At 38.6% G+C, this 19,553-nt stretch overlaps 2 protein-coding genes across 3 annotated transcripts in view; one reads left to right on the top strand and one right to left on the bottom strand.

The window, feature by feature from the left end:
* Positions 1 to 408: 408 nt before the first annotated feature.
* LOC146466571 (uncharacterized) lies at positions 409 to 4,436 on the bottom strand. Its single transcript, XM_085127195.1, has 2 exons — positions 3,791 to 4,436; positions 409 to 3,279 (listed from the first exon to the last, which is right to left on the bottom strand). The coding sequence occupies exons 1-2, from the start codon at positions 3,895 to 3,897 to the stop codon at positions 1,569 to 1,571; spliced, it is 1,818 nt and encodes a 605-aa protein (XP_084983321.1). The 5' UTR covers positions 3,898 to 4,436; the 3' UTR covers positions 409 to 1,568.
* Positions 4,437 to 11,831: 7,395 nt separating this feature from the next.
* LOC146466561 (uncharacterized) overlaps positions 11,832 to 19,553 on the top strand; it is a 187,374-nt gene continuing 179,652 nt past the window's right edge. For both annotated transcript variants that reach the window (XR_014867979.1, XM_085127243.1), the window contains exons 1-8: positions 11,832 to 11,942; positions 12,017 to 12,064; positions 13,326 to 13,544; positions 14,602 to 14,768; positions 15,831 to 15,940; positions 17,078 to 17,303; positions 18,178 to 18,378; positions 19,133 to 19,234. Coding sequence is in view for 1 of the 2 variants with exons in the window: in XM_085127243.1 (XP_084983369.1) it covers positions 11,915 to 11,942; positions 12,017 to 12,064; positions 13,326 to 13,544; positions 14,602 to 14,768; positions 15,831 to 15,940; positions 17,078 to 17,303; positions 18,178 to 18,378; positions 19,133 to 19,234 (1,101 nt within the window). In the remaining variant the exon portion in view is untranslated. The remainder of the gene's footprint in view (positions 11,943 to 12,016; positions 12,065 to 13,325; positions 13,545 to 14,601; positions 14,769 to 15,830; positions 15,941 to 17,077; positions 17,304 to 18,177; positions 18,379 to 19,132; positions 19,235 to 19,553) is intronic.

Here is a 19,553-nt window from a genome sequence, read left to right as displayed (position 1 = left end):
TCCTGTAAAGTAGCTGGTTAGCTAAGTGTTTAGTCACGTTAATAAACTTACTTACTTACTTACTTTACTGGTACCCAACCAACTGAGTTAACCAGGCGGCAGTCATCCGGGATCATCATTATGACCATCTGGGTGATTGCAATCATGAGAAGGACTGTTTGAGGTCAGACATTGAATGATTTCTACAATCATAGGGGGCCCACACAATGTGTCTGTGTAGCCGATTGTTATTATATAGTAAATGCACTGGATTTACCGTTTGCTTCACCTATAGCGATATATCGCTAACTATGTATATAAATCAATGATATATAAACGTTGAATTACCTTATCTGTGGTATATAGTCGTTAAAAGAACGACTATATACCACAGATAAGGTAATTCGACGTTTATATATCATTGATTTATATACATAGTTAGCGATATATCGCTATAGGTGAAGCAAACGGTAAATCCAGTGCATTTACTATATAATAACAATCGACTACACAGACACATTGTGTGGGCCCCCTATGCTACAATCTGAGCGGAAGTCACCATCTGAATAAATTGGATCGTCAGGGGATGGTATAGTCTCTAGCTGTTGATGTGATTGGTGAATTAAGCCAATTAAGTCACGATGTTATCTGTCGCTTGTCAGTTAGTTTAATACTGGTCGTGAAGACTGTAAAAAATACTTGGTGCGTTTCGATCCGTTTCGTTCTTCTGTTAAAATTCGCGTAATCAGATTCAATTGCAACAGCAGAAAATCCAGTCGTGTCACCGTTTAATGACCACTTAAATACTTCGGAATGAAAAATAGTATTCAACTATTTGAAAGGTTCTGTTCTTGGTCTTATTTTATAATGGTGACAAGTGGCTTTGTGGAAACAGTCAGCGGTCCTGTTTTTCTTTACAGATGTTGGTACGGCACGACTGAAAAGTGGTCAAAAGTGGGACATGGTGACGCGAAAGAGCACTGGGGATGTGGCACTAGCTCAGCTTGTGAAGTTATTAATCATTGACGAAGTGCATCTTTTGCATGACGACAGAGGTTGCGACAGGTTTGTTCGCAAGTTAAATAAATAATAGATAAATTTGTATAGTGGATTAGTCCATGACGAGATGACCAAATGCGCTTTATAGTATGGGAACACTCTCTAGATCGAATTGGAATTTGGAAATGTTGGTTTGTGAGGAGAGGGGGAAATTGGAGAACCCGGAGGAAAACCTCTCTGAACAAGGATGAGAACCAACAACAAAATCAACCCACATGTGACGCCGAGCCCGGGAATGGAACCCGGGCCACATTGGTGGGAGGCGAGTGCTCATAAACCGTGCAAAAATACCTTCGCACCAGGAGGCACCGTCCTTACGTTATAATTTTAATGTACTGTGTAACCATCTACATTTCAAGGCAACTGAATAGAAGTTTTAATAAATATATACAACGTTGTTATAAAGTAGTCATAATTCTTCTTCAATCGTTTTTGTAACAATATTGATCAGTTCGGAACTCTATAAAATTAAACGAACTTGCAGAAAGTTCATTGCTTTTTCCGATAGATACCAGCCTCTTTTGCGTGAATTATCTGTCTGTTGTTGACCAGCGCGGCCTCATTACATGAGGTGAAACTTGTTGATCGCCTTGGAATCGAGGTCTCACTCTTGGATGATGCGGTAGAAATCTCCCAGAAGGTAGTCTGTGCTGGATTCCAGCTTGACTGCGTGATCTGAAGCTTGGTGCCGTACGTGGGGCCGCTGGCCTATAAACAGGAGCCATGGTGGGCGCATTACTATGATTGGGATGAACGGCTGCATTGTTATGAAAATTGGAAGGAACGAACTCTCTTGCAAATACGTTTAAAGAACGCTGAGATGTAGCGCTTCCAGTGTCCTCTCTGGTAGGCACAGCCGCAGTTCGTCCACTAACTCCTCCTGAAGATGGGATAAATTCTTTAGCCCATACGTTTAATCTAACTGGTTCTACAACTTCACCGTCAGCCCCAGTCTTTTCTCTATTTTTCACAGCAGCGGCTCCACCGTCACTTACTCCATTGAATGATGCCAATTCTGGAAATCTTGTTTTCTGGGGAATGAACTCGCGGGCTTCAGCATTCAATCCTAGTGAACAGCTTTTAGCGGAACTCTTCTCATCTGGAGTTGCAATTGCTTTTGTTTCAAGACTGATGGACGTTGAACTTTCTTTTGCTGAGCTGTCAACATGGAGAGGGACGTCAATGATGACTTTGTTCAAAGGTTCCACCGCTGGGCTTACTGATGTTATGTCTGTCGATACCTCATGAGCAATCACATTCACCATCTCCTGTTCAAGGGGAATCTCAGTAACAGTCTCGTTGACATCTTCTAGCTCGATGGTGAACTCATGGGTAGAGACGCTAACAGTTTGTTGCTCGGAACAAAGCTCTTGAGAAACTCCACAGACTATCTGATCTTCGAAAGCAATCTCTTGGACAGCACTGATATTTTCAATCTCGCAAGCGAATTCAGGCACCGCAGAGTCACTGCTGACAGCGGTTTGTTCTCCTAGACTTAACTCCTGAGCAATCCCGCAGACCATTTCCTCTTCGAAGGGAATGTCTCTCACTGTACTAACATTTTGCAGCTCCAAAGGGATTTCAGGCACGAGCTCACTGGCAGTTTCTTCTTCTACACTTTGCTCCGAAGCAATCCCGCAAACCATTTCCTCTTCGGAGGGCATGTCTCTCACTGCACTTACATTTTGCAGCTCCAAAGCGATTTCAGGCACGAGCTCACTAGAAGTTTCAGTTTGTTCTTCCAAACTTAACTCCGAAACAATCCCGCAGACTATCTCCTCTTCCAAGGGCATCTCTTTTACTGCACTGCTAACACTTTCAATCTCGAAAGCATGCTCAGGAATGAACTCACGGACAGTTTGCTCTTCTGAACTGAACTCGTGTGAAATTCCGCAGACTGTCTCCTCTTTCAATGGAAACTCTTTAACAGCGCTGATACTTTCAATCTCGAAAGCATGCTCAGGCACGAACTCGCTGACAGTTTGGACTTCTAAACTGAACTCATGTGCGATCCCGTGGACCACCTCCCCTTCGGTTTGAATCTCTTTGATTGTATTGGTACTTTCAATCTCGGAGGCGTGCTCGTGCGCAATTGCGTCGGCAGTTACTATAACAACAGGGATTTCTTGAACAGTTGAGGTGGTCGGCTCCCACTCCACATTATTGCTTGTAAATGTTGTCATGGTCATTATTTCCATTCCTTTTTTCTTCACATATTCTTTGACACTGTTATTCTTCAAGCTGAAAATTAAATAAATAAGCGAGGGTCAATAAATGAATGAAAGATATTCCAGTCGCGGCAATATTAACTTGGCGCGCGAGAGTACTGTTTTGATTTTCTTTTCCTGCATGCTATCTTTTTACGATTTTCTGTTTAATCCGTTGGCGCTTTCTTTAAATACGCATCCGTAATTTCGTTTTCAAGTTAAAAGCAAGCTGCGTGATAATTACGTGAGGGCAGACTGTGTGGAATGAACAAAATGATGCTACGATAATTTGGTCAAGAGAATCTCTTCGACGAAGAAAAACAACTACATTACACCAGCAACAAGGCGGGTAGTATAAATTTTAGCTATTAAAAATTCTGTGATTCCTCTTTAGAGTAAAAAAAATTAAAAACTAGAAAAGAGCATTCATAACATCAACCCTTTTTTCTCAAATATTATTCATAGCTTCTTGCTGGAAAACCAACGAGTGATCAGATTTTGCACTGCAAAGGAGAAATTAAAATAAAACACAAATAGCAAATTACCTTTGTTGAAGAATCATTTTCGCCACTGTAGCTGAATCTGTTCCAAAAAAACACTTCCACAGCTTATACGCCGCTATATAACTACACCAGAAAGTAGCAAAAACCATTTTGGTGCTTTTCGACGAACTTTTAAACTTTCATTGTTTACGTCAGATGTCGTCATAGTCGTAAATTCGTCACGAGCGGAATGTTGGAACGGAGCGCGCGCTTCCGATCAGTGATGACTTGTGCAGGTTTTATCAGAATTTGTGGTAGGAGATAACGAAATCTCTTAGTTTAAAAGTTAAAGAGGCAATCATTTAGGTAATGTTAATAGCAACGTGGCTAGGATTGATGGGGATAATTGATTTATTTTTTGGCAATCTGGTGACTCTTCATAATCCTTTTCCACGCGTGCTTTGTGGTAATTCTAGAGAAATACAAAAACCAAGCCTCAACGGACTTACCCTTAATCTTGCAAGGGTCTTAATATGGGAAATTTTTAACTCTCGCTTTTGGTAACTCTTGGGCAGAGAGAGTCAGTAACAAAGATGTTGACCCCTCGATTGTAACTGCATGATTGGAGAGAAAACAATTTCCGCGTACCATTTCTGCGCGGCCCAGGATAAATCAGAGCGCGCGTACTCAAAAGTGAAAATGAATTAAACTTCGTAGACTTGTAAACTATATGTTACCATTGCGTTTGGTTTGATTGAATGAAAAAGGAAAAACTGGTCTTCCAATCTCCTGAGCCGCGGACTCGTATAACAAACGCTCAAATACGGAGATTCTTGTTAGGTCTATGTCTCTAATACGTTCTACTAGAGTCGGATACAAAAATGTAGGGCTGGTTACTGAGGCAAAATTTGTTTCTTGTTTGGACAGGTTTCGTTCACACTGTTACGATTTCAATAACCTCCGGTTTCCATTTGGCCGAAAGAGTAGAGACAGCCTGTGTATTATGATCGCGTTGTCAAACACTTGAAAAAGAAGTGTGGGTACGAACTTACTTGTTTTGTTTTGTTTTGTCTTCATGTATCTTATTATAGGAAATTAACGCTTCATGAAGTTAACGCGAATTTTAATTTTAAAAATTCGCGTTAATTTTTGTTAACGTTAATTTCCGCATTAATTTCCACTATTTTCGCCCCAAATTCTCGATACACTTCAGAAAGAAAAAAAGGACTGTTTTATCAGGGTGGAGATCCCCCTGTATGATGGACACTGTGAAGAGCTGAATCATCCCTGAGCATGATCCGGATCGTTGGTTTGTCGGCCACGCTCCCTAATTATATCGACGCAACTCCAATCGCTTTCATACCGCGGGCTCATTGGAACATAAATTCATAAATGGCGGACTCGAAAAACACCACTTTTCAAGGTTCAATATTTTCAATTTGCGGGGCCCAAACTTCATTTCAGTGACCAAGACAGGTACAGCCACATCAGATAAGCTGTAAAGAACGCATTTTTGTTTCGTACGTGACATGCAGTTTTAATTATAAAAAAAAAAACTCATTTGTTTATTTTTTCCTTGTATGTGTGCTATGTGAAAATTTGGTTGCCGCCCTGACTCGAATCCCTCCTGTATTCATACTATTCAAGGCAGAGGGGCAGGCAGAGGTGATATAAACCGATCGGGGGGGGGGGGGGGAGGGTACTTGACCCATGTTTGGGTATAGGGGTCCCGCTGGGGGGTTGAAACCCTGACCCTGTTTAGGACGAAAATAATCTTAAATACCTTTCCTGTGTAGGAGAACGACTTCTATTGTAAGACCCTATTTAAGACAAAGGACAACATTTAGCTCTTGTTTTATATAAGTGTTTATTGGTAATAGTACATTTAAAGGCCCACTATCACATTACCGGACGTGATGTTCCACGCATTGAAACGCAAACACCAATCAACAGATGAAATAATACATTGCCAGCTGTGGTAACGCACGTGTCTCTTTCGTTTGAAGTCATCGAGACATCGGCCTCTAAAATCCCCGCTAGTCAGGAGTTAATCACATCAGGATTAGTGGTTTGTCGTCGCCCCTGTGTCAGATTAGATTTTTTAATATTTGAAGCAAGAAAGGGCCCTCTGAGCTCGCGGTACTCATAGCGGACAGTCAGCGGTGTCCGGGAACTGCAGTCAGCCTGAAGGCGACAAAAGTACCAGGAAGAAATCGGCTCATTTTAACGAAATTCCTGATATTATTATTATTATTATTATTATTATTATTATTATTATTATTATTATTATTATTATTATTATTATTATTATTATTATTATTGGAAGCCAAAATGCTTAAGATGGTGTGCAATGATGTCCAAATTGAACCGGTACTTCAGGAGATCAACGGAGAACTGCTGACACCCGGTACAAACAGAGCAGCGGATGCCCGACTCGACATTCACGCTCGTGGCTTCTGGGATCGGCAAGGCTCTGCCTTTTTTTATGTAAGGGTTTGTTACCCGAATGCAGAGTCTTATCGAGGCCTCACCCCAAAACAAATCTACCGCCAGCATGAGAGTGAGGAGAAGAGAATGTACGCCAGCAGGGTGCTAGAGGTGGAACAAGGATCCTTCACTCCACTGGTATTTACTACCACCGGAGGCATGGCAGGTGAATGCATGAGATATCATAGTAGACTGGCCGAACTTTTATCGACCAAGAAGGGAGAGAATTACGGTATTACAATGTCATGGATTCGTGCCAAAGTCTCATTCGCCCTCCTGAGATCTGCGCTGCTATGCTTGAGAGGCTCATGTTGTACGTGAAGAGCACCGCTGAAAATTGCAGGTCGATACCGACTTTGAAATCGATAAACAACTGGCTAGATTTTAGGATGAGAACGAATTTTTTAGAGTTTTTTTTCTTTCTTTTCTTAATTTTCGTAATTTTAGTTGTTTTTAATGACCGATATAATCCGCTTATATTTTTTCGTCATTAAGGACCATATTTTAACTTCCGAATGTATTTTTAGTGATGATGTGATCATATGATTTTTTATTACGAATAAGAATACTATTGTAACTTGATGAGATTTGTTTTTGTTTTCCTTTTTCTTAAAAAAAAAATTATGCTTGAAAATAGTCTCTTTTTTTAATCGACAAGAATTGTAAATAGGTTTTAATAGCTCTGTTTTCTACTTTTAACTTGTAAATAACAATTGCCTTGGAATATTTTAATAAAGTTACTATTGATTATTATTTTAAATTATTATTATTATTATTATTATTATTATTATTATTATTATTATTATTATTATTATTATTTATATATCAGCAAAAAAGAAATCGCAATACTCGCGAACTACAGTCGAACCTGTATATAACGGCCCTGTATTAAGCGGCCACCCTCTATTAAGCGGCCAGTGTTTAAAGTCCCGATTGTTTGCTCATACAAACGCTGTATTTGTTATAAAATATTAACGGCAGACTGATCCCAACGGCGGAGGTGACGAGCTTGATAGAACAAACAACAAAAGCTAGAATAACTGAAATATATTTGTTTTTTTAAAAAAACAAATTTTTGCCCGATATTTCGGTTTGCAATACAAACCTTCCTCGGGGGCTGAACAAAAAAGAAAAGTGAGAAACATAAAAGGATCGTTACAAAGATTTGTTACCTGTATTAGGCGGCCACCTCTATTAAGCGGCCGCGGCCACCCTGTAGCAGTCCTATGTTTGTCTTTCTTTGTTATTTTTACCTGTATTAAGCGGCCACCCTTGAATGGAAACTAAGCCATATGTTATTTTATGCGGTATTTTATTGTGTTTAAAATGCGATCCTGCATCACTATAAAGAAATAACATGTACAACGTTACTGTAAGCTGATACTCGGCCGTTTAATATAGTTAACGCTTTTCAGATGTCCGCAATGTGCTGAAGTACAGTACCATATCACGAACGCTAAAAAAACGTTTGTCTTGAATATGCTTCACTCTTTAGCAAGAAATTTCTCTTTAATTAACTTGTTCTTCAGCCATGTGACATTGAACATTGAGCGTAACAACTATGAAATGACGGAATGAGATATTTTGTGGTGAACTGTAAGTCATAGAAATCAAGAGAGGATGAAGGAGAAATCTTCATCCTCTCTTGATCGAAATAGAACACTGTATACTGTAGAAGAGTAGAAGGACAATTTATTGTATAGTACCTTTACACAATGTTACGTATATTACACCGTTAAGTTACAAGCTGGCAAAGAAGTTTTTTTAAAGAATTGATCACTTGAAAGAGTGTTGATTGTCCTATTGTTTCCTTGCATGAAGTGTTTTTGTATGATACGCCATTAAAATTGACATTAGACCACGCCCAGTGAGTATTTTTAGTGATCCTGCATTAAGCGGCCACCTGTATTAAGCGGCCAGTTACTCAGGTCCCGAGGGTGGCCGTTATATACAGGTTCGACTGTATTTTACATAGAACATGACCAGCGCTTTTCTTCCACTCGAAAGGCCGTAAAATACACATGGGTCTCTCCAGGCATTTTCGTCCAATAAAATTACCCTCCAGGGCCGTACCTAGGATTTTTTGTCTGTGGGGGCAAACTCCGCACACCCCTCACAGGGGTCTACCGTATGCAGACAGGGTTTCTAGTTGGACATTAATTTTGTTTTCACTCCTACACAGAAAGTTGCCTCTACGACGTTTAGAGAAAAAAAAAAAAAAAAAAAAAACACCGATGCTTTTTGTTTTAAATTGCCATGACTTTTTATGGAGTTAACGTCTTGTTTAGCTTGAAGCAAATATTGTCTCTCATTTTAAAACACAGTCGGTGCACTGCTGTAAACAAAGGGAGAAAATCACTGAGCTTCCACAATTCAAACGCACTATATCAGTGGAGCGAAGCATTTGCAAAAACACAGTCGTTATTTGAATACAATTCAAGCCTTTTCAGTATTACTGTGACACGTTGCATAGCTCTATAACACGCTACAACGATTACAAGAGAACCAAAAAACCAAATAGCCGTGCCAAGAAACACAACTGCTTGTGACAAACACTAATAGCCGGGCCCGGCATTGCAACAATTACAGAATGAAGCTCATTGCATGATAAAAGCAATGATTAATTTCTGTCCTAACATTACACAAATCTCAACAAGAAAGGCAGTTAAAACTATCAAGCACTTAAAAGAGCCAAGTCAAACCCAGCTGAAATGCCCTATGTGGCATAAAAACACCGTCGTCTTGAACACACGGAATAAGAGGTCATATTCAAAACGAAGAGAATTCAAAAGAGGAAACTCAAAAATCATTAGGCGCAAATGACCTGTCGGATGATGAACATATGATGGTTAAATCCAAACTCGCTACAAATACTTGCGAGAAGCACAGGCTTTTAAAGCCAATTTATCTCTAAAAAAAAAAATAACAAACTTGTATAAGCTAGATTGAAAAAGGCTAAAACACGCGCCAGAAAGTGGCCTAGGCTTGTCAGTCTTTATTTACACACCAAATTCTAAATCATAGGCAGCCCAAACTGACAAAATCATTATTTTCATAAAAAAACCGGTACTGGCTTTTTCCTCAAAAGAATTTCCAAAATAATTATTTGGAATTCACATTTAAGGAATATTTTTTTCAGTCAATTATTCAATTTTCTTGTGATCAGTGTGGTGTGTGTGTGGCAAATTGAGTTTTCCTGGCGGGGGCGGCTGCCCCCTCTGCCCCCACGCTATGTACGGCCCTGCCCTCTTCGGAAATTTGGAATATCCTCTCAATTTTTCGGTGACATTCACGGAAAAGATTTCGAATTTCCAGAGTTTTAATATCCAGCTGTACCGTAATTATTTCATGTTTCCCTGACATTTTTCAGAAAATCTCTCCGGCCAGATTCGCGGAGGAATTTCCTGTGAAACAGGCCCTTGTTCTTGGACACCTAAGGGTTGCAATCCCCCCTGCGCGTAAATATATTTATCGATGTTATTTTTTCAAGGGAACGTGTTTATATGCACAATTGGCTTAAAGGCTATGAATAGTACACCCGTCGACAATTTGACAAGGACGTGAAAAGGGACATCAATGAAACGCTTCTTTCCCTACGATGTCTTCCGGCGACTTGCCAGCCTTAATATCAAAATGGTTGAAAAAGAGAGAAAAATACAGCCGACAGCGGTACCTCAGGACACCGTGCTTTGCCGGAGCGTTGTACCATGACGATGCACCACGAGATTTCGGCCCTCGGTTCACTTATGCCAGCTGGAGATGGTTTCGCGCTGCTTTCCGATATCTTGTCCCAGACATGGACAAGACAGTGAGGGAGAGAAAAGTCGGCCCCTAGACCATATAAGACAGATCCCTTCCGTTGGCACCTCAGTTCCACCTTACTGACTTAAACTGAGATTCAGCCATGTATATATATGACAATGTAGTCATTTTGTCTTCCATGTGGTACGTTTTGAGGCATGAGCATGCGCACGGAATAAAACGATATAATGGCAGTAGGATAACTCGTGGTCAAAAGGACCTGTAGTCTTGGAGGTACCGCTAATCTTGGACTCCTTTTACCTTATTTCATTCGTACAACTTTTATTGCCATTTTTCCGAAAACGATAGCTCCTTCGATGGATTGTTGACATTATTAAGGGAATCAGGTCGTCACTCGAAGAGCTCTGTGAAAGCCGTTGATATTTTACTGGTTTTGGCTATTAAGTCAACACTTATTACTGTGTCATGTAATGAAAATGTGCCAGGTTTGTTACTACAACAACTCAGATGTTACCTTTCGCCCTGGGCCGGTTTCTGCTTCGACTGCTGGTAAGATCAATTGCCTCGTGATGAATGCCAGACGCTTAAAAAGTTATCACGACGACAGCACAACAAACTGGCAATGCGTGTGTAACCTCCATCGCTTCCAGGACCTGGTGTACGCAGAAAACTCTGACGTTATACGCGTCAATGAGACATGGTTGAACCAAAATATCAGCAACTCTGAAATATTGCATTCTGGCTTTACAGTATTTAGGAGAGGTCGATCTGATCGAGGTGGTGGTGGAGTTCATATCGAAATCAAAACAGCCTCCTTCAAAGCTGTCAAAGAATTTAAACCTGAATCGGAAGCCGAGCTGCAACAGCTTGAGATCATTTTTGCCGAAATTACTATGCTTAATACTGGTCAAAGAATTTTATTCTGTTTTTGCTATGGGCCACCCAATGAAGACCCAAGTTGGATAGATGTATTCGTTAATTTTCTGTATGAAGTTTGTGACCAGTTCGACAATATGGTAATGTCGGGGACTCCACTGACAGCACATCGGGTATTAACGAACTAGTAGCCTTTATTGGAACCCTTCACGACCACCTCAGAATTTTTACAGACCATAGCGTTATAATTTTCCAGTTTATTAACGCTTTTATAAAAGCCCCACCAAAAACCCTGAGATTTGTCTATGATTAAAACAGTGTTAAAAAGGCGACTTTGAGGGTATGCGTACGGCTCTATCAGCAATTAACCCCTCTTCGATAATAGCCAATGACGATATAAATAATGACAGACATCAATGGAAAGACACGTTTCTTGTAGCGGTCTCTGACTATACAGCTGTATACAATACTATATTAAGGCACTGCAGAGCCAATGTATGCATGAATACAAGAATAAATTCAAGACACATTTCTAAATTCCCACATTTCCCCATTTTCACTCTTCCAGGAGGTTGGTAACTTAATTATTCAAGACGCATTACCACATTTTCCAAAACAGCACAGTGCATTATATCTATGCATACATTGGCTCTGTAGTGCCTTAATTAATTTATGAATACATTTAGTTTTCCATTCTGATGACGCGTTCTGTGCTCTTCTCAAGTAAAAGCCTTCATAAAAGGCGCGGGGATGCTCGTTCGAGAGTTCTCGTATTAAAGGCCAAAGGACGTCGTGCTTCAGGAAATGCAAAAATAAGCGACTTTTGTGCACCCTTTTCAATACATTTTTTGTCTGATTTATTAGAAAATAAATATTGATAAAACAAAGGAAATCAAATCACAAACGTGATTCATGACGTTTGCCTTTGCTCCACTGCACTTACTGAAAGGCGTTACGTCATTTAGAATAACAACAAGCACTTGGTTCCCGTGGTGACATGCAATATGGCGGGCTCGTGTGTGTAATCGCGAAATTCGCATGCAGCAATGAAACCGAAGTAAGATGGGGGCGGCTGGCAGTTGTAGTAGCGGTAAGCATGTTTTGGCTTCTATTCTTTTTGCAATCTGAGGCATTCTACTTGAAATACTGTTTCTTGTATCACAGGAAAAGTGGTAGAGCAAGAGATACCAACGTTCAAGGTCGTTCTTGTCGGTAAGTTGATCTGTACGCTGTGCCGTCCTCTTTGCGTTATCGCACCGGTTTTCTTGTTGTATGTAGACCTATGTAAGCTCATTGTATAGGAGATATCTACACAGATATTTAGCCTTCATTTAGGTGAAGAAATTTAAAGTAGTTTTATTTCTCTGAAGTTTCTTGGGTCCACTGACGAACCGCGAACGCGAGTTAAGCTTTAAAGCTTAATTAAAATTTTTATTTAATTGTTCTGATTGTTGAATGAACGAGCAGCTTGTTTGCTTCGTTACAAAGTTATTTGTTCAAAGCTCCCTGGCTTGAAAGCCCAATGGACCTGCCTGCTTCTTGAGAATTGAAAAATATGTTGTCCGATTTAGTGTAATTAGAAATGGAAGCTCTAAATTAGCACGCCTCTCGTATAAGAAACTTATCGTGTATTAGTAATTCCGGGATCAGTACTTGAGTACTTTAAAACTAGAAACAACTTGTGCAACCCACTTGGGAATTAGAACACATAAAGGTAATTTTTACGAATCGATATTCCGTGGTTGCCTAAAAGTTACAAAAAATTCTAATTTTCTCACGTAAAAGTTAAGTTCTTACCCTAGTCTGAAAATTGTCAGCTCAGCCGTCTCTTCCTCCAAACCCAGTGGGAGAGACGGCTGGCATTTCAGAATTATACCCTGCTGGTGGAAGGTTTCTTGGTAGGAACCTACCCGAGCCTCCTCCTTGGTAGGAACCCACCCCCATGACCCTGTAAAGAACAAAGACAGGTGAAGTTGCTTGTCAAAAACAATAAATTTTTGTTAAAATTACTGGGTATACTTCACTGTGTGAATTGAAGGATCTTCCACCAATTGACTCTTCCTAAGGTTTCTTGAGTTCATAAATTTAGAATGTTTACATTAGTGGCAGTAGCAAAGGGTGTGATTTGAGCCAAAATCTCCAGACTCGTCTGGCAGACGTTTTCAAATTTCGCTGTTGTAACGCACTAAAATCGCCGGTTGTACTATATAATTTTTGGTTCAACCTTTCGTCTTAGAATCACTATTAATATTTTGAGAAATATATTAACTCAGAGTTCAAAGTTTAAATTTAGTGAATTTTGGCCAAAAATCATGATATCTCCCATCGATCTCCCATGATACTGTCCCTTTAAATGTTTACTGCACGTCAGGTTAATACCAGCTGTATTTTTTTAAAATTTGTCATCTTTGTTATTATGACTATTGTATTCCAAGTTTCTTTCTACACTCATTGTTTACTTTCTGTGATGTAGGTGACCCTGAAGTTGGAAAAACAAGTATATTTTTACGATACACAAAGAATCAGTTTGACTACAGTTACCAGCCTAGTGTTTCAGTAAGCATAGGAAATGTCGTGAAACATGTCAACATCCCTTACGAGACAATAGTGTCTGTGTCATTATGGGATCTCCCAGGCCGTGAGGAAATGGACTTGAGAAGAAGTTATTACAAGGATGTGGACGCCGCTATAGGTGAGGATCACACTTTGTAAGAAATGTGTCTATATCAGGGTTCTTGGTCGGAGCCTGAGTAGTTAACACTAAATTTTTACCGTCTATTCACATAAAATGTTACAGGCTGTCATGAAAAAAATGTTTTCAAAATTATCGCAATTACTTTCAAAGTTCATTGGATTTAAAAATAATTGCCCTTGTTTTTGGAAATTTTTCCTTTTCATGATTTAAGTAAAAACATCCAGCAGATAATATCACGCTGAAAATCCATTGCCTGTTTAAGAAATTGCTCTTGGTTTGAGCATTTTCTGTTTAATATTCATTTAACATTTATCATAAAAGCATGCAGGTACAAGAACCAACCCACAATAGTGTCAATGCCAGAAATCGAACCTGAGCCACATTAGTGGGAGGACTGAGTGCTCTCACTACTGGGCAATCCCTGCCCCTGGTTAGGAACAAAGGAAGCGTTATAATTGCTCTTTAAGCGATAAAAAGCAAGCCAAAACAGGATTTAATCTAGAAATTAGCTTTCTTATGTTCATGGAGACTTTAATAATAAAACTGCAATAATAATAACAATCTTTTAATAGGATGCTCCATCACAAGAGTGGTTTACATAGAGGTCCTATTACCAGATGTATATTAAATGATGCAATTAAAATATAAAAAATTTAAGCTAAAATCGATATATATGATCAATTAAAAATATAAAAAAATTAAGCTAAAATCGAGATATTAAAAATAATTACAACATACACACTGCAAGGATTAAAAACAAATACTTAATTATAAAAAGCAGAAAAAAGATACTTCTTAAAAATTGGAAAACTTGCTGAGTTTCTTACAGTTCTCTCTAACTCATTAAAGTCTTTGAAACAGTGGTACCGCGAACGATGTTTTCCCCAATTATACTTGATTTTGGGGAGCTTGATAGTATCGTTATTGCGCGTATTGTAGGAATGATTATGTTTTACTGTTAAGTACATGTAACTTGTAGTGGATGACAAAGGTTGCCTGACTCTAGTTCATTAGTAAATTTCAATGTAAATCTGTTGGTTAATATTTTTTGCAGTTGTTGTTGATATGGATGACATAGATTCTGTAACAATGGCGGGTACTTGGAAGCAAGACATTGTCAATAATGCTGTGTTCACAGACAGCTCTGGGAACATAAAGGAGAATAATACAGATCCTAATAAACATATACCCATTTTGCTCTTGGGAAATAAGACAGATAAGGTGGGTCTCCTGTTAAGTTTTCTTTTTTAATGGTCATAAGCAAAAACTTCAAATCAACAAAAAATTAATTTCAGTGTGCACTATTGAGTTATGGATGCATACAGGAGATTGCGACATGTAAGTACGAAAGAAGCATAGCTTCTTGAGTGCATCAGGCAAACCTCTCAAGCACATGTATCCATAACTCAGTTGTACACCCTGAGCTGTTTTATCATTTTTTTCACAACATAATCTAAACAGAAAAGTAGAATACAAATCCTAGATGAAAAACAGTTTTTTGGCTTAACCCTGTTATTTTAACTTGATTGTAGGACATTTTTTTGTTTTTGTTCAACTGGTTGGAAAACTCTGCCACTAAACAGAGGACTGTTGTCTTAGTAAAATTTCAATGAGCCCATAGGGCCAAAAGCTAAGACGTTTGGAGCCCAACCTGTCAAATGTTAGGTTCAACTGCAAAAGATTTAGGTGCCCAGAGCAGTTTCTTGGGAGCCCCAGGTTACTGGGTGCCTGTTAGGTAACAGTCTTGAAACCAGACAGGGCTGTCATTAAGAGGCGGGACCGGGGATTTTCCCCGGTAACTAAGAACGTGGCCCCTGGCTATTTTCATAGGAAAATAGAAGAAAAATAGAATCAAAAGAAAATCCTAGCTGTTTGATTCCCCGCCTACTTGTTGTATTTATCCAGCAACTTGAAATCTTAGTGATAGCTGTGCCAGAAAATTTTATATTCTTTCAAAAACCAATGTGTAATGACCTGAGTTTGCTCTAGCATACGCTATCATACACCTGGTAAAAATGTAAATTGGCCCATTAGACTGACGCCAATTAATTTAGTTATGATATAAATATAAATGTTATTAGAACTTATTACTACAATCAAGTCTAATACTTCTGGAGCAAAATTTCTGTCATTCATTAAACACTACATGCAAAGTGTGATGGTATACAATGTATGCTTAATTGCAGGCATAACTTTTGTCTTTGTGTGTATAACAGACTTGCCTGCTGTAGTTATTTTCTCGTATTTAAGGTTTGTTTTAATTTTTTAAATTTAAATCAGCAGCTAAAGTATCAGAAGAGTGACGATGAAACAAATGAATTAGAGGAAATGACAAATTTAGAAACAGTCCAAGTGCTGGAGGGCGTGGCATTGCAACATGGGTTTGTTGGAAGGTTAGTAAGCATTTAATATTACAGTGCGACTGCTGTTACTGGGGTCACTTAAACAAAACTGGTATATCAGATTTGCAGGACAAGAACAACGAATTTCAACCAAAGCCAGCTGAACCAATTACGAGTAGACAGATAGTTAAAACCCAGTGTTAAGTGACCCTGGTAATAGTAGTTGCACTGTAACATTCACTGTATTTCACAGCCCAATGGTTTCAGAGCATGCTGGACATTAATGTTCACTTTAGGATAAGGTTATGTTCACATACTATATATTGACTACTGTCACAAAAGGTGTTACATGTAACCATAGTTGTTTGAATATTAATAGCTCAAATTAAGTTTTGTCTTGCAATTGTGTAGCGTAGGTGTTAATCATATATATTGACTGTAACTCCATACTGCCACAGTACCCTTGGCTAATAACTTTTTGAACATGGATATTAGGGAGTTGAAATTTCTTAGGCATTGATCATCATCATCATCACTCTTCACTCTTCACTCTATACACCAGATTGAGAAGGTGCTTAATGCCATCTTAGGCATAGATCTCTACAATCAAACAACTCAACAGGTAATCAGTACCATGTACAGCAGACCAGTGAGGGAGCCATTTCTAGTCAGGACAAAGAGATGGAAATCCTTTACTCACTAACATCCATGTTAAATACAGCAATCAATAACAGCCAAAGTACACGTAGTATACAAGTGATATACAGCCAGCCAACTCCTTTATCTCACACAGATCATCAGTAAGTGGTCAAAATATCCTGATGTCCAAGTCAAAAGTGGTTACAGTGTACACCTCTGTTATAAGATTAAAGGAGATTGAACAAAGTAATATAAACTACAAAAAACCCCTAAAATCTTGTCGCATATCTGTCTTTATCACTCAACAAAATACATCTCAAGTGGCTTCCCATTTTCTAGCCTCCCCACACAGTCATTTCAGGGGGGTCGACCATATTACCTACAAATTCACTTTATTTCATTCACTTTTTCTTTGAGCTCTCCAATTTGAAAAAAACAACAACTGTGTGTGGAATGGGCTGATTGTCAATCCTTTCAACAGATTACTGGGGTTTGACAGTACGTTGTTGTTAACAGTTTCAATTTTGAAGTTTGTGTTTGGTTTTGCAGTGTTACGGTGTCAGCTAAAGAGAGCGATAACAGTGTGCATGCTGCGATTCAGTCCCTTGTTCGACACTTGCTGCAGCAAAAGATGAAGACAGCCAGGCTCTCTCTGAAAGGAGGCATGTTCTCCAAAAATGAAGAGATTGAGGAAAAGAATTATGTCACCATAAGTCCACTGGAAGTTTCAGAGAAGAAGGAGTTCATACCTCTTATTGTCACTAAGGTCCCTGAGGTAAGTTGTCAGTACATGTACCTTTTTAGCAGGATTCACTCCTATTGGCTATCTACAGTAGGTTATTTTTGTCTCCCTTAGCTGACGTTTGCTGGTGTTTGCTCAAACTATTAAAACAAAGTGCTTATTACCAATTTTGAACATTTGATTATAGCAAACATCACCGAAATTCTAGACTTGTCCTATAATTTGATAGAACAATAATTGTTCAAACAAATTGTAGTACAAGTCTAGAAAGTCTTGAATGTTCCTGTGATCTGATGTTTCCATGGCAACAAGATTTTGACAGCATGTTTTTGCACTGTTTTGTTTTTTTTACCAATTCAACAAACATTTCAGTTTATATTATTTCACAACTTGAACAATTTTGCATTTCTTTGGTTTGTTTGGTTGTTTTTGAGTCAATTTAGATGGTTTTGGGAGCTTTGTAGAATAGAGAAATCTAAGATGATAAGAAAATTATCCGTGATGATGGCTATGCAGAACAAGTGATGCAATGTCCATGTCATATGATGTAATTGTCCTATTTTAGTGGACCTCAAATGAAACAATTCCAGACATACAGTACATACTGTCCAAGTCCCAATGTCTCATAGCTTTAAAATGATCTAAAGTTACAAAGGTTGCGGCACAATGTTCAAAGCCCCAAAAAAAGGAACCAAGACTCCCAGATGGCTTAATTTTTGCCAAAAAAAGACTTTCAGATCATGAGATGTGTTTTTTGAAAGACCATTCAGCAACTAGTCCCGTAATTATTTAAAGATCAGCTCTTTGATTAACGTGGTAAATTTTAAACTCCACCCAAAAGGCATTGTAAAACAGATGATATAATGTCCTGAATACTTCTAATGGTCTGGTGTTTTTGTTTTTTTAGTTTGATGTTTTCTTTGCGGAGTGTAATGCGCCCATTGAAACAGTCCAGAATACAAGTACAGGGTTACTGGATGCCATGAACAATTTCAAGCGGGCTTGCAGCAGAGCAGGGGTAACTGGCAGTACTAAAGCTTCTCTTGAAGAATGCATTGATGGATTAAAGCAACTTATACGAACAGATGATGATGAGGATGGTCTTGAGGTTATTGATTTTTTGGAGCTTATTGTAATTCTGTTTAATTTTCTTTTGAAGCAATACCACAGTATCTATGTTCACGCGATGCTTAACACCCCAAGACTGGTTTAAAAAAAAATGTGTGCCAATTTCTCAACAAACCCATTTAAAGCTAATCAACTTGTTTGGGAAGGATTTCCTATGCTTTTTATTAGCAATTTTGTCTTTTTTTCAGTTTTTGTTGAATCAGAGAATTACCTCAGTAGTGTTGGTTAAAGTGCTAAGTAAACTCATGAAATTGTTAGCTACCATTACTACAACTGTTCCAGCTGATCCTTGATTGACGTGTATAAGCTTCAGATATCACTGAAAATACTTGTACTTGGTAGTTTACATCGTAAAACCTATCAAAATTGTATCCATCCATCTCTATCTTTTTTTAATAGAGGACTACAGTGTAGCTTAATTCATCGTACCGAAAAAGATAGTAACTAGTATTTTTGCATATTTTTAAGTGAACGGAAACCCTAAAAAAGATCATAAAAACGCTCAGAAATGTTCTAAAATCTTCAAACCTACACATGTAGCATACACAATGTTGTTAGTAGAGCGATGAATTTTTTTAAATATGGCTTTCTGTGTACCAATTGGCTGTGTTAGGTTCATAACGTATTGTGGTAAAATGTACAGCTGCCATCTTTCCCCGTACGGTGGACTTGTTATTTTCACAGGATTCTTGTCCGCAGGTAATAACTTATCTACATGCATTTTTCCTCGTCAGGCACATGAGGATGCAGGTTATATAAAGTTAGTGGTCAAGGAGGAGTGTAAAGAACATGTCCCTGGTCCTGTTCAGCGTGTGCTGAAGTCATTCCATAATGAAGTAAGTGATTTCCAAATTAACACCCTTAAGACATTATGCTAGAGATACCTCTTTTTTTCCATAAAAAAATTATTTTAAGAGGCTGTATTCTTAGCTAGTGCACCTCCCCAATCTAGTACATAGAGAACCTAACCTGATCAGTTCACAAGTTTTATTTATTCACAACTTTAGTTATAACTAGGCTGGCTTGCAAATAGCGAAGAGCTAATCGCGGCAAGCCAGATTGTACACAAAATAATATATTTTTTAACACTACATTCAACAATAACAATGATAATACATGTGTGAAGAGGAAAACTAGACAATAACGAAGTGTAAC

This window comes from Pavona decussata, unplaced genomic scaffold (assembly GCF_977016875.1).
Source record: "Pavona decussata unplaced genomic scaffold, jaPavDecu1.1 SCAFFOLD_143, whole genome shotgun sequence".
Lineage (NCBI taxonomy): Eukaryota > Metazoa > Cnidaria > Anthozoa > Scleractinia > Agariciidae > Pavona > Pavona decussata.
The sequence above is the reverse complement of the archived record's forward strand: the minus strand, read 5'-3'. Positions and strand labels throughout refer to the sequence as shown.

Coding starts and splice junctions, on each gene's coding strand:
- LOC146466571 (XM_085127195.1), bottom strand. CDS start 3,897: ATGGTTTTTGCTACTTTCTGGTGTAGTTATATAGCGGCGTATAAGCTG. Junction 3,280..3,790: donor AAAATGATTCTTCAACAAAG/GTAATTTGCTAT, acceptor TTTAATTTTCAG/CTTGAAGAATAACAGTGTCA.